The sequence below is a fragment of the Vipera ursinii genome (assembly GCF_947247035.1).
Source record: "Vipera ursinii genome assembly, chromosome: 2".
In the NCBI taxonomy this organism is placed as follows: Eukaryota; Metazoa; Chordata; class Lepidosauria; order Squamata; family Viperidae; genus Vipera; species Vipera ursinii.
This window is the reverse complement of record NC_139513.1, coordinates 83,697,272-83,710,261: the sequence shown is the minus strand read 5'-3', so window position 1 is coordinate 83,710,261 and position 12,990 is coordinate 83,697,272. Positions and strand designations below refer to the sequence as shown.

At 37.4% G+C, this 12,990-nt stretch overlaps 1 protein-coding gene across 1 annotated transcript in view; it reads right to left on the bottom strand.

Moving 5' to 3' along the window:
- Positions 1-12,990, bottom strand: part of ADAMTS2 (ADAM metallopeptidase with thrombospondin type 1 motif 2) — a 283,066-nt gene that overhangs the window by 78,923 nt on the left and 191,153 nt on the right. The window contains exon 5 of the mRNA XM_083353569.1: positions 7,801-7,884. Within this exon, the coding sequence (XP_083209695.1) occupies positions 7,801-7,884 (84 nt within the window). The remainder of the gene's footprint in view (positions 1-7,800; positions 7,885-12,990) is intronic.

Below are 12,990 nucleotides of genomic sequence, written 5' to 3'. Positions count from 1 at the left end.
GGTATCAACAGTCTAGAGAAAAGAAGGGGTGACATGATAGCAATATTCCAGTATTTAAAGGGCCACCACAAAGAAGAGGGGGGTCAGCCTATTTTCCAAAGCAATAGAAGACAAGAAAAGAAACAATGGATGGAAACTAATCAAGGAAGCAAGCAACGTGGGATTAAGGAGAAACTTCCTAAAGTGAGAACAATTAACCAGTGGAACAGCTTGTATTCAGAAGTTGTAGATGCTTCATCACTGGAAGTTTTTAAGAAGAAGACTGGACAGCCACCTGTCTGAAATAGTATAGGCTCTCCTGCTTGAGCACTGGGTTGGACTAGATGACCTCCAAGGTCCCTTCCAGATCTATTCTGATTATTCTGATTATAAATGAGGAGAGCCGCTTCTACAACATCTTGCTAGAGAAAAGGATTTGTTGGGGAGAAGGTAATTCCAAAGAAATCCAGGTCCTAAGCTATGAAGGGCTTCCAAGGACATAGCCAGGACACTGAATTACATCCTGACCTCAATTAGTCTTCAGTGCAGCTCTTGAAGCAGCAGTGACAGAGGCTTCTATTCAAGTTGTCCCTTTCAGTCCAGTTGTAGAAGCAAGTTGCAATAGACCAAATGCAAGGTTACTAAGATGTAAGTGACTGTGAGATGGGCTTCCAAGTTGGGATGGTTTGGGGAAAAGTCTGACTGACAGGGTAAAAGGAATGGTGAAAGGATTGAAAGGGTGAAAGAGATGACAACCACCACATTTAGGAAACATTAATATAATTTATGGTAAAGAGTGCAGTTTTAGCCTGCAACAAATCACTGAGAAAGTTACAAATATGAAAAAGTTTAGTGTACATTTGTTGATTCAGAGAAAGCATACGATAAGCAAAGTAGACCAGAAATTTAGAATGTTTCACACAAATATGTAATTGAAAGTTGTTGCTCTATCCGATATGATGGCAGTAAAGCAGATACATGCATAAAAGGAATGCGTAGTGAATATTTCAACATTGTGGAATAAAGGAGATGTGTTGTCTTTCTCGGTGTTTAACGGATCAGAGATGATTGTGGTGATGTTAAAGATGTGAGAGATTGGAGATATGAAAGTGTATCTGCCCTTTTGTCTGGAAATAATGTCATGCTATTGGCTGAGAAATGAAATGATTTTCAATGAATATCAGGTTGCATTATGATGAGGTGCATGGATCTGAAAGTTAGCATGATAGTGCTTGATAGGGGAAATATAATTGTTCATTACTTGAATTTCTCTAATCAGTTTACTCTTGAACCTACAGTTCATGTCCTACTATATTGTACCCTCTATAAGGTCTCAAGGACTCACCTTATAATTTCTTATCTGATAAAATACCAGAAAATTCTGATCTTCGATTAAAATGTTTGTATATTTATTTTTTTAATATATTTTTGTTTGCAATTCTGGCCAGTTAATACAATATTCACAAAAATCATACTTATACATACATGATAAAAAAATCAAGTGAATAAATGGGTTCACCTTGCTAGAATGTTTACTGAACATCAGAAAGTGGCTGTATTTTAAGATACGTTAATACTGGTAGAATGACAGTAGATAATATTTGGATAAAGAATTAATACTTGTGAAAAGAAAATGACTGTGTATAAGAATGTTTCTGTCCATTTCATTGTATGGAAGTGAGAGTTGAACATGCCAGGAGAAATAAGCTGAACAAAGTGGGAATGGGTTACTTAAGATGTATGTGGTCTAAAACAAACAAAAAATAGCAACAAATGTGAATAGATGCTGAACATATGTGGACTGAAGGGAATGACAGGAAAAGAATTAGCTGGATGGAGTATGTCTAGTCTAATAAGGCTATGTCTAGTCTAATGAGGGAATAAAAGAAGAACTAGTGATGACATGATAGCAGTCTTCTGATATTTGAGGGGCTGCTACAAAGAAGAGGAAGTCAACCTGTTCCTCAAAGCACCTGAAGACAGGACAAGAGGCAATGGTTGAAAGTAATCAAGGAGAGAAGCAACCTAGAAATAAGAAGAAATTTCCTGACAATTAGAACAATCAATCAGTGGAACAGTTGTGGCTGCTCAATCACCGGAGGTTTTTAAGAAGAGATTGGACAGCCATTTACTGTTTTAGCTTGGGCATTGTGTTTAATTCTTTTTTTAACTTTTGTATTTTTGTATTTTTATATGTTTGCCCTGTTCACCGCCCTGAGTCCTTCAGGAGAAGTGCGGTATATAAATAAAATTATTGTTATTATTGTTATTATTATTGTTATTGTTGTTGTTATTATTATTATTATTATTATTATTATTATTATTATTATTATTATTATTATTATTATTATTAGTCTGAAATGTTATAGGGTTTCCTGCTTAAGCAGGGGGTTGGTGTAGAAGACCTCCAAGGTCCCTTCCAACTCTGTTACTCTATTATTCTGGAATTGATAAGATCCTCTGAGAGGGACAAGATGTTTAAAGAAAAAACTCACCATACGGTATGAATTAACATATGGGTGTAATGTAAGTAAAATTTGTTTAGAGGAATAGAATGCTATGGGGAGTTACAGCTAATGGAGTATGTACAATATGGTTTTAGCTATGTTTCCTTTCCTTTTTCTAATCTCAATCTTTTTGTTGTCTTATTTGATTTCTGTGTTCTGTAAACATTTACTCCGAAAGAGAATAGCACATTATATATTATATATGTTCTTGAAACAATTCAGTTAAAGAGAGATAGGAAAAGTTTTTGAAACTTTTCAAACTTACATTAAAAATAACATAATTTACAGCTCCCTTATTTGGAACTCTGTAGAAATCTCAAAATTTGGTTTGTCTGGTTTGGCAAAATATTCTGAGATATACAATGTGAATTATGAAGTATGGCTCACTGAGAATAGATATAAAATTTTGTGAGGGGTTTAGGAGATTGAAACAAATCTCTTTCCATGATCTCTGTGAACTGAAGCTATCATTTAAGACTAAAGCTGATCAGATTATTCCCAGAGATTAATGGAGAGGGAAAGCTAGTGAACCGTTGCAAACCTAGAAAGTCATTTTGATTCTCCAGGGTCTTAAATTTTAATTTGCTGCTTAATTCCAAGTATTCCATAGTTAAGGAAAACTTATACAAAGTTTGCATTATCTTGCAATAGTACAAATAACTATAAAGCCTTGAGAATGGAATACATCTGCTTAATATTTATATAATGAACTTGTAGTCTAGATAACACAAGTTCCTAACTTGTCAGGTTCACCTCTTACCCTTATTAAGTATACACTGGATGTATGCAACTGATTTTTAGAAGCATTAAGACAAGTAGCAAGCACATTTGGTTTACTTTCAACCTACTGAATATTTTCAAAAGGCCACTATTAATAATGCTAGGAATTGGGCTTAATTAACATGCACTTTGTCCATTTTCTTTGTCATAAAAATTTCAAGGAATGACATTTGATAAAATGCCTAGCTTGAATTAACTGACAATTATTTACTGTGTTGAAAGCTAATTTACTGCATTAACAAATTCTCTAAGCATAGAGAAAATAGTTGCTATGCAACTATGGAATGTCTGGGTTGTATTGATCAGTATATGTGATATATTCTACTTAAATTAATAATGAGCATCACTGCCATCATCATCCTGAAAAGTGATGCAATTGGCAATGGTTCTTTTGTCACTTGAGGCTGAAGAAAAGTAAAAAGCAAATGGTGGTCAGAAGTTGTTGGAAACTTGTCATCCCCCTGGAAGACACTCCAGAAGTTTTTTGGGAGGTCTTCTCTGGCCTTCTGGATTGGGAAGCCCATGAAAGCATCATTTTCCAAACTACTGTCTACTCACAGTCTTATATGAAGAAAACCATGCAAATGACGATATAGATATAGATATAGATATAGATATAGATATAGATATAGATATAGATATAGATATAGATATAGATATAGATATAGATATAGATATAGATATAGATATAGATATAGATATAGATATAGATATATCCCCTTCATGGATTACTGACTTGTCGTGGCGAAGGGGCTTGCGTAATTCAATGAAGCGATGAGCTATGCCGTGCAGGGCCACCCAAGACGGACAGGTCATAGCAGAGAGTTCTGACAAAACGTGATCCACTGGAGAACGAAATGGCAAACCACTCCAGTATCTTTGCCATGAAAACCCTATGGACAGTACCAAAAGGCAAAACGATATGACGCTGGAAGATGAGCCCCTCAGGTCGGAAGGCGTCCAATATGCTACTGGGGAAGAGCAGAGGGCTAGTACTAGTAGCGCCAGAAAGAATGAAGCGACTGGGCCAAAGCCGAAAGGATGCTCAGCTGTGGATATGTCTGGTGGTGAAAGGAAAGTTCGATGCTGTAAAGATTCTTTCTCCATAGGAACCTGGAATGTAAGATCCATGAATCAAGGAAAGCTGGACGTGGTCAAACAAGAGATGACAAGACTAGACATCGACATCTTAGGTATCAGCGAACTAAAATGGACAGGAATGGGTGGATTTAATTCAGATGACCATCAGGTATACTACTGCGGGCAAGAATCCCTCAGAAGAAATGGAGTAGCCTTCATAGTCAATAAAAAAGTAGGAAAAGCAATACTGGGATACAACCCTCAAAATGACAGAATGATCTCAGTTCGAATCCAAGGCAAACCATTCAATATCACAGTAGTCCAAGTCTATGCCCCAACCACCAGTGCTGAAGAGGATGAAATTGACCGGTTCTATGAAGCCCTACAGCACCTTATAGAACTAACACCCAAAAATGATGTCCTTATCATCATGGGAGATTGGAATGCTAAAGTAGGAAGCCAAAAGATAACTGGAATAACAGGCAAGTTTGGCCTTGGAGTACAAAATGAAGCAGGGCACAGGCTGATAGAATTTTGTCAAGAGAATACGATGGTCATAGCAAACACTCTTTTCCAACAATCCAAGAGACGGCTTTACACATGGACATCACCAGACGGTCAACACAGAAATCAGATTGACTATATGCTCTGCAGCCAAAGATGGAGAAGCTCTATACAGTCAATAAAAACAAGACCAGGAGCTGACTGTGGCTCAGACCATGAGCTTCTTGTTGCAAAGTTTAGGCTTAAATTAAAGAAAGTAGGAAAAAGCGCTAGGCCAGTCAGGTACGAATTAAATCATATCCCTGTTGAATATACAGTAGAGGTGACAAATAGATTTAAAGAATTAGATCTGATAGACAGAGTGCCTGAAAAACTATGGACAGAGGTTCGCAACATTGTACAACAGGTAGCAACCAAAACCATCCCAAAGAAAAAGAAATGCAAGAAAGCAAAATGGCTGTCTGAGGAAGCTTTGCAAATAGCTGAGGAAAGGAGGGAAGCGAAAGGCAAGGGAGAAAAAGAAAGATATGCCCAATTAAATGCAGAATTCCAAAGAATAGCTAGAAGAGATAAGAATGCCTTCTTAAATGAACAATTGAAAGAAATAGAAGAAAACAATAGAATAGGGAGGACCAGAGATCTTTTCAAGAAAATTGGAGAGATGAAGGGAACGTTTCATGCAAAAATGGGCATGATAAAGGACCAAAATGGCAGGGACCTAACAGAGGCAGAAGAGATTAAGAAGAGGTGGCAAAATTACACAGAAGAACTATACAAGAATGAGCTTAACGTCCCTGATAATCACAATGAGGTGGTCACTGACCTCGAGCCAGACATCCTAGAATGTGAAGTGAAGTGGGCCTTAGAAAAGCTGAGCAACAACAAAGCTAGTGGAGGTGACAGTATTCCAGCTGAGCTATTCAAAATCTTAAAAGACGATGCAGTAAAAGTGCTACACTCAATTTGCCAGCAAATTTGGAAAACTCAACAGTGGCCACAGGACTGGAAAAGATCAGGTTACATTCCAATTCCAAAGAAAAGCAGTGCCAAAGAATGTTCAAACTATCGCACCATTGCACTCATTTCTCATGCTAGTAAAGTTATGCTTAAAATTCTACAAGCTAGACTCCAGCAGTATGTGGATCGAGAACTACCAGAAGTACAGGCAGGATTTCGAAGAGGCAGAGGAACTAGAGATCAAATTGCTAACATACGCTGGATCATGGAGAAAGCTAGAGAGTTCCAGAAAAACATCTACTTCTGCTTCATTGACTATGCTAAAGCCTTTGATTGTGTGGATCATAACAAACTGTGGCAAGTCCTTAAAGAGATGGGCATACCAGACCATCTTATTTGTCTCTTGAGAAATCTATATGCGGGCCAAGAAGCAACAGTGAGAACTGGACCCGGAACCACCGATTGGTTCAAAATTGGGAAAGGAGTCCGGCAAGGCTGTATACTGTCGCCTTGCCTATTTAACTTATATGCAGAGCACATCATGAGAAAGTCAGGGCTAGATGAATCAAAAGTTGGAATTAAGATTGCCGGAAGAAACATCAACAACCTAAGATATGCAGATGATACCACTCTAATGGCAGAAAGTGAAGAGGAACTAAAGAGCCTCTTGTTGCGAGTGAAGAAGGAGAGTGCAAAACTTGGGTTGAAACTAAACATTAAGAAAACCAAGATCATGGCATCCGGCCCTCTCAATTCCTGGCAAATAGATGGGGAAGAAATGGAGGTAGTGACAGATTTTATTTTCCTGGGCTCCAAGATCACTGCAGATGGGGACTGTAGCCAAGAAATTAAAAGACGCTTGCTCCTGGGGAGGAAAGGCATGGCAAATCTAGACAGCACACTAAAAAGCAGAGACATCACCCTGTCAACAAAAGTGCGTATAGTCAAGGCTATGGTCTTCCCAGTTGCAATGTATGGCAGTGAAAGCTGGACCATACGAAAGGCTGAGCGCCAAAGAATTGATGCCTTTGAACTATGGTGCTGGAGATTGATGCCTTTGAACTATGGTGCTGGAGAAGACTCCTGCGAGTCCCTTGGACTGCAAGGCGATCAAACCGGTCAGTCCTAGAGGAGATCAACCCTGACTGCTCTTTAGAAGGCCAGATCCTGAAGCTAAAACTCAAATACTTTGGCCACCTAATGAGAAGGAAGGACTCACTGGAGAAGAGCCTAATGCTGGGAAAGATTGAGGGCAATAGAAGAAGGGGACGACAGAGAATGAGGTGGCTGGATGGAGTCACTGAAGCAGTAGGCATGAGCTTAAATGGACTCCAGAAGATGGTAGAGGACAGGAAGGCCTGGAGGAACATTGTCCATAGGGTCGCGATGGGTCGGACACGACTTCGCAACTAACAACAACAATATATATATATATATATATATATATATATATATATATGGATCCTTGGTTTTTCGGGTTTTTCCCCTTCTCCCAGAAGAAGGAAGCTAAAGCCTGATGATGACGGATGGGACTCCGTCGAAACATTGCGCCCACACCTTTAGTTCTACGCGGGGAAAAACCCGAAAAACCAAGGATCCATATATATATATATATATATATATATATATATATATATATATATATATATATATATATATATATGTATGTATATATATGTATATCTAGAGTCTCGGGTTTCTTCCCGCGTTCCTTTCATGTTCAGAAAGTTGTGGCGACGTTTCGACGAAATCCCATCCGTCATCATCAGGCCGGAGTGAACGCGGGAAGAAACCCGAGACTCTAGATCTACACATACAGACACCCACGAGAATCTACGAATATATATATATATATATATATATATATATATATATATATATATATATATATATATATATATATATATATATATATATATATATGTATATATATATATACACAGTATACAGTGTATCAATCACTGCTTAAAATTGGTACTAAAATTATACTTACTTTTCCATAGCTCAGCAGGATGATTCTTACCAAGACAACATTAATATGGGCACCTAAAGACTCATCATGATAGATTTCATTAACCTACAACAGAACATGAAAGTAGCCATGTAAGAAGACAATAATGTGGATAAAGCCATATGTTAAACATTTTTAATTCAAAATCTACTTAATAATAGCATATTTTCCTAACAATCAAGCTGCAACTTTGCATTAAATTAAAACCTTGGAAATAAAATGCTAGCTGTGACATTTTGAAATATTGTTTTATTTCCCTGATATCAGAGAACAACATTAAGGATTACTGCTAAGGCAGAAAAGAAAAAGAAACACATTTGTAATGCTTAGATTATAATTTGTTAAGAAAACCTTTTTACTAAATTAGTTTTTGGGATGAATAGTGGTACAAAACTATAAAAAGGTGATGGTGGTAGGTAAGACTCACCTGCTTCATAAGGTTATGGATTGTAATGACATTGTACCTTATAAGGTTTCTGAATACTTGGAGGTCTCTGTCCTCAATGGTATAAAAGCAGGGACATGAACCAGCCATTTTTGCCTAGTATCAGCTTCCTTAGAAGACTCAGGTTAAATGGGTGCCTTTGCCTCTCATCCTACAGAGTTTTAGCCTCACATGCATACTATGAAATGCTTGAATAAACCTAGAAGTATGCTTTATCTTAGTGAACAAAGAGAAAATCCATTCTGTGACTCTCATGCTTTTGTTAACATGGTTGTGGAATTTGTTTGTTACTTTTTAAGATGAGAATTACGTATCTCTGAGAACTGCCAAGTCTTCGTAAATCCCTTCCCCACAAACAAGACTCCGTATAATAGTAGGAAATGATGTATACATTGATTGATTGATTGATTATCTGCCATCAAATCAGTGCAGGCTGTTATTGGCTCCATAGATAGATTTTTCTTCTAAGACATCTTTTAGATCTCCCAACAGTACACTAATCAATACTGTAATTGGGTCCATCCAATTTGTGCTGATCATCATCTTCTTCTCCTTTCTTCCTTTCTCAGTATTACTTGCCTTCTCTAGAGACCTAGATCTTTGCAAAATGCATCCAAGTAGATAAAACTCTCATTTGTGCCTCAAATGAGAACTCTGGGTTGATTTGTTTGATGATCCATTTATTTATTTATTTATTTATTTATTTATTTATTTATTTATTTATTTATTTATTTATTTATTTATTTATTTTAACTATATACACTTACAGTATTCTCAGAAGTCTTCTCTAACATCAAAGTTCAAAAGCATAAATAATCTTCCTATCCAACTTCTTCAAAGTCCAACTTTCACTTCCATAGATTGTCACAAGGAATACCATAGCTTGCACTATTCTGACCTTTGTAGGTACAGACATATCATGATATCTGAATATATTTTCCAAGGACTTCATGACTACTCAACCAAGTGGTAGCCATGGCCTGGGACATATTACTTGACTGCTTGCTTCCTCATTGTTGATGGTTGATTCTAAGAGGCAGAAACTATCCACCTATTTGATTTTCAATTCTAAATATGTAGAAATAAAATGGGGTTTATGTAGCTGTCCTCAGGAAACAATTTGATTTTCTGCACTGCAGGAGCAGCGATCAAGTTGAAAGAGTTAAAGGTAAAGTGAGACAACAGAAGAATAATGTATGCAGTGTTACAGCTCTAAGTTGGAGGTTCAAATTATACAGTTAGGGAGATCAATTCTGCAGGCCAAAGTTATGCAGTGCAAAAGCAACATTAGAGAATAGGGAATAAATCAGATAACAGGTAATACGTTTTGAGGTAAAACTCAGTTCAAGGATACTGGAAAAATAGATAACAATGTTTAAATAAATCATGTCTCAGTGCAAAGTACAAATTAAACATAGTTTATGGTTGGTTGTAAATGCAAGAGTCTTGGAATTGACCTAAAAATATGGAGAGCATCCATTAGATTGTCCTTGAATAACATATTGGTCTTAGATACATGATATATGGCTACTAGACAAATTACTCTGGGTAAAAACTCCATTCCCTGCTAGACTGAGAATAACATTATGTAACAAGAATTTTTGTCCAGAAACTTTGAACATTTTCTCCACAGGGATTCCAGAAGCAAACCCATTTACAATAAACATAAATGATTGGGAAAATTCTTTCCCTCCCTGCTTCTACATGTGTATGTCTGTCTGTATGCATATATGCTTGCATTTTTCAGCTGAAGGTTTGCTCCAGAATTCACCATGCTTACTAATAATCCTTTGTATCCCCCCCCCTTCCTGAATCTCATGCCCTCTGGCTGTGTTGAACTACAAATCAGTAAATTTACATATCGTTTTTCAAATAGAATGATGGGTGTTTATCCAAGGGGAGCATAATTACCCTGTTGATTTAAACACCTTTAATACTTATTCAATCTCTCCTGAGAATTAAGAAAGCTGAAATTCTTTGAGGATGACTGTGGATTTCTAGACAGATAATCCTCAATAGGTTTAGCAATCTACAACTCCCCAGATACTGCCAAAGAAACATGATTGCAGTTAAAATGGGAGAGATGGGATTACATTATTGTTATCATTACCTGCTCAAACACGCCTGAACGTATGCTACATGGGCAAGTTCCAACATTACCCTCAGGGTGGGCTATAAAGTACATCTTTTCATCTCTGATTTATAACCAATGAATTCATTAACAAACAGGCAGAAAACAGAGGCAAGTCAATTAAAAATACTTTAAAGCAGGCTGGATCATGACTGTGGATCATATGAATACCTTATTAGAATAATTGCCATCTTGCCTGGCATTGTCTGCAAACAGGATCCCCAGTTCTTTCAGAAAGTTTCTTCTTAATAATATCTATTTAAGACTTTTTTTGGGGGGGATTGGTATCCAAACCTTCAACCCTCTGCATGCAGCCCCATACACTCTGCTACCCATTTGTAAGTGTTGGGAGCAAAGGACAGCTAATCCATATCTGAGAACCCCATTTGTCTTGGGGGCTTTTCAGTTCAATCCCCATCATCTCCAGTTAAAGAAAGCAATGAGAAAAAGTTGGGCTTCAGGCTCTGGAGAACCCTGGCCAATCTGGAAGTACAACTGGGCTAGTTTGACCTAATAGAAGGCCAGATCCAAGACTTTTTTTGTCATAGAACGCTCAGAACGGAGTTCCGGCACCTTTTTTGGATGGAACCTTGTAGGGTAGGCAAGGCAGGTTGCATGACATGTGTGAGTTCCGGCACCTTTTTCTTTTACAAAAAAAGCACTGGCCAGATCTATTTCATTTCTGGTTTCAGTTGGAAGGAAGACTGCAGGAAGGGTATGGGAGGACATAATAGTTCTCAGCAGAAACCACTGTACAATAACCACTGTAAGTCTCAAAAATCTCTGTGGACTACATTACTTTTGCTTTCATGAGTGTTCTGTAAACATTCTAACAAATCATCCTATCAGCTGCTAACCAAACTTTTGTTTAAAAAAAACGCCCCATAAACTAGATGCCTTGGCAAAAGTAGCTAGTTTGGAATTCTTTGTCTCTTCTTTGACAGCAACATTGGCTGTCAGAGGCTACAGACTCTCTTCTGGATTCATGACCAATTTATAATTTTTTGAATTCCTCCCTCAGGCTACTTGGCCTTCTCAACTTTTGTTTATGAGCTACAGCACCAAAAAAATCCCTAAAATATGTATAAACACTGTTTCCATCAGCCTCCACTGCAGTCTCCATATCATGTAATCTGTTGATAGAAGAATATCATGATTAGTAAATGACTGTTTACAATTTATGGAAATGGGCTAATTAGGAAGCACATGGAAAGCCAGTATGATGAAGCCCTGACCTACTATTCTACAATACTACAGTTTAACATTATAATTCTCCAAATTCCCAGTCATGGTTGCAAAACCATGATTGCTGGCTTGAGTATCAACTTATCATACAATATCCATGAGGTTTCCCTACCTACTGTATACTCCCAGCTCTATTTCAAAAGAGAAACATATCATACTTGCCTGACTGGGAAAATTCAGAGTGGAAAAGTAATAAGGTAAATTGGAGGAATTTACAAACTGCATTAAATAAGGGCTCTATAAAGAGTATAAGGCAAGTTTTGAGGCACTTCACCAGCAGAATAAAAAAACCACAGAGAATAATGGAAGGGACTTTTGGAGTTCTCCTACTAGTTTCAACCCCCTGGTCAAGCAGGACACCCAATACCATTTCAGACAAATTTTTGTCCAACCTCTTCTTTAAAAATCTCCAGTGAATAAGTACTGTATCACTAGGTAGGTTTAATTTTTTTAATTTATTCAAATTAAAGACTGGATAGCAACAACACATTTGTTGTCCCACATGTTTGGAGAGACCCAACTTAAGAAAGGTTTCCTGAATGAGTCTTCATCATTTACTGTGATAGGAGTCATCTCAAACAACTGCCTATCCTAATGTGATGCAAATAAACTGCTTTAAAATCTGAATTATGCACTCTGTATGCAGGAACGTGATTCACTGTATTCACTGTATTTCTCTAGGAGAGAGAGAGAGAGAGAGAGAGAGAGAGAGAGAGAGAGAGAGAGAGAGAGAGAGAGAGAGAGAGAGAGAGAGAGAGAGAGAGAGAATAAAATCAGAAATGCTGACTCAGTATAATCATACAGCTCTGCAAGAAGCCCACCGTTCATTCTGGGGACAAACTGGGCAGCCAATGAGAGATTTGTGCAGTTCTTTCATCTTCCTGCACTGCTACTAATATCTGAATGCACCAATTGGCTCCCCTTAATCAGCAAGTTGCCTTAACATTTTAAAGGAGCGGAGATAATCTCTTCTTTTAAATATTATTGATAATATTTCTATGGCTTCAGAATTCAGGGCATGGTTTTCAACTGTGACTCTGCCAAAAAAAAAATAAAAGGAAAATATGTATCATTCATAATCTTCTTTTCCTCAAAGGAGCTTAGATTTTATTTTATGAATTTTGTAGAAACTGTCAGAGAAAGCCAGCATTCCTGTCTTTTGTTATCAACAAGGACCTGCTGTTCCTTCCTCCTTCTTTTTCAGAAAATCTGCTGTATTAAAGCATCCAGAGAAAGAAACATTCTCACATATTGTACCTTGAACTGATGTATCAAAGGGGGGGGGAAATGAACTAAGTAAATTGCTTCCAAGTAACTTGATTCTGCAAGAGATTTATTAGTTTATTCCACC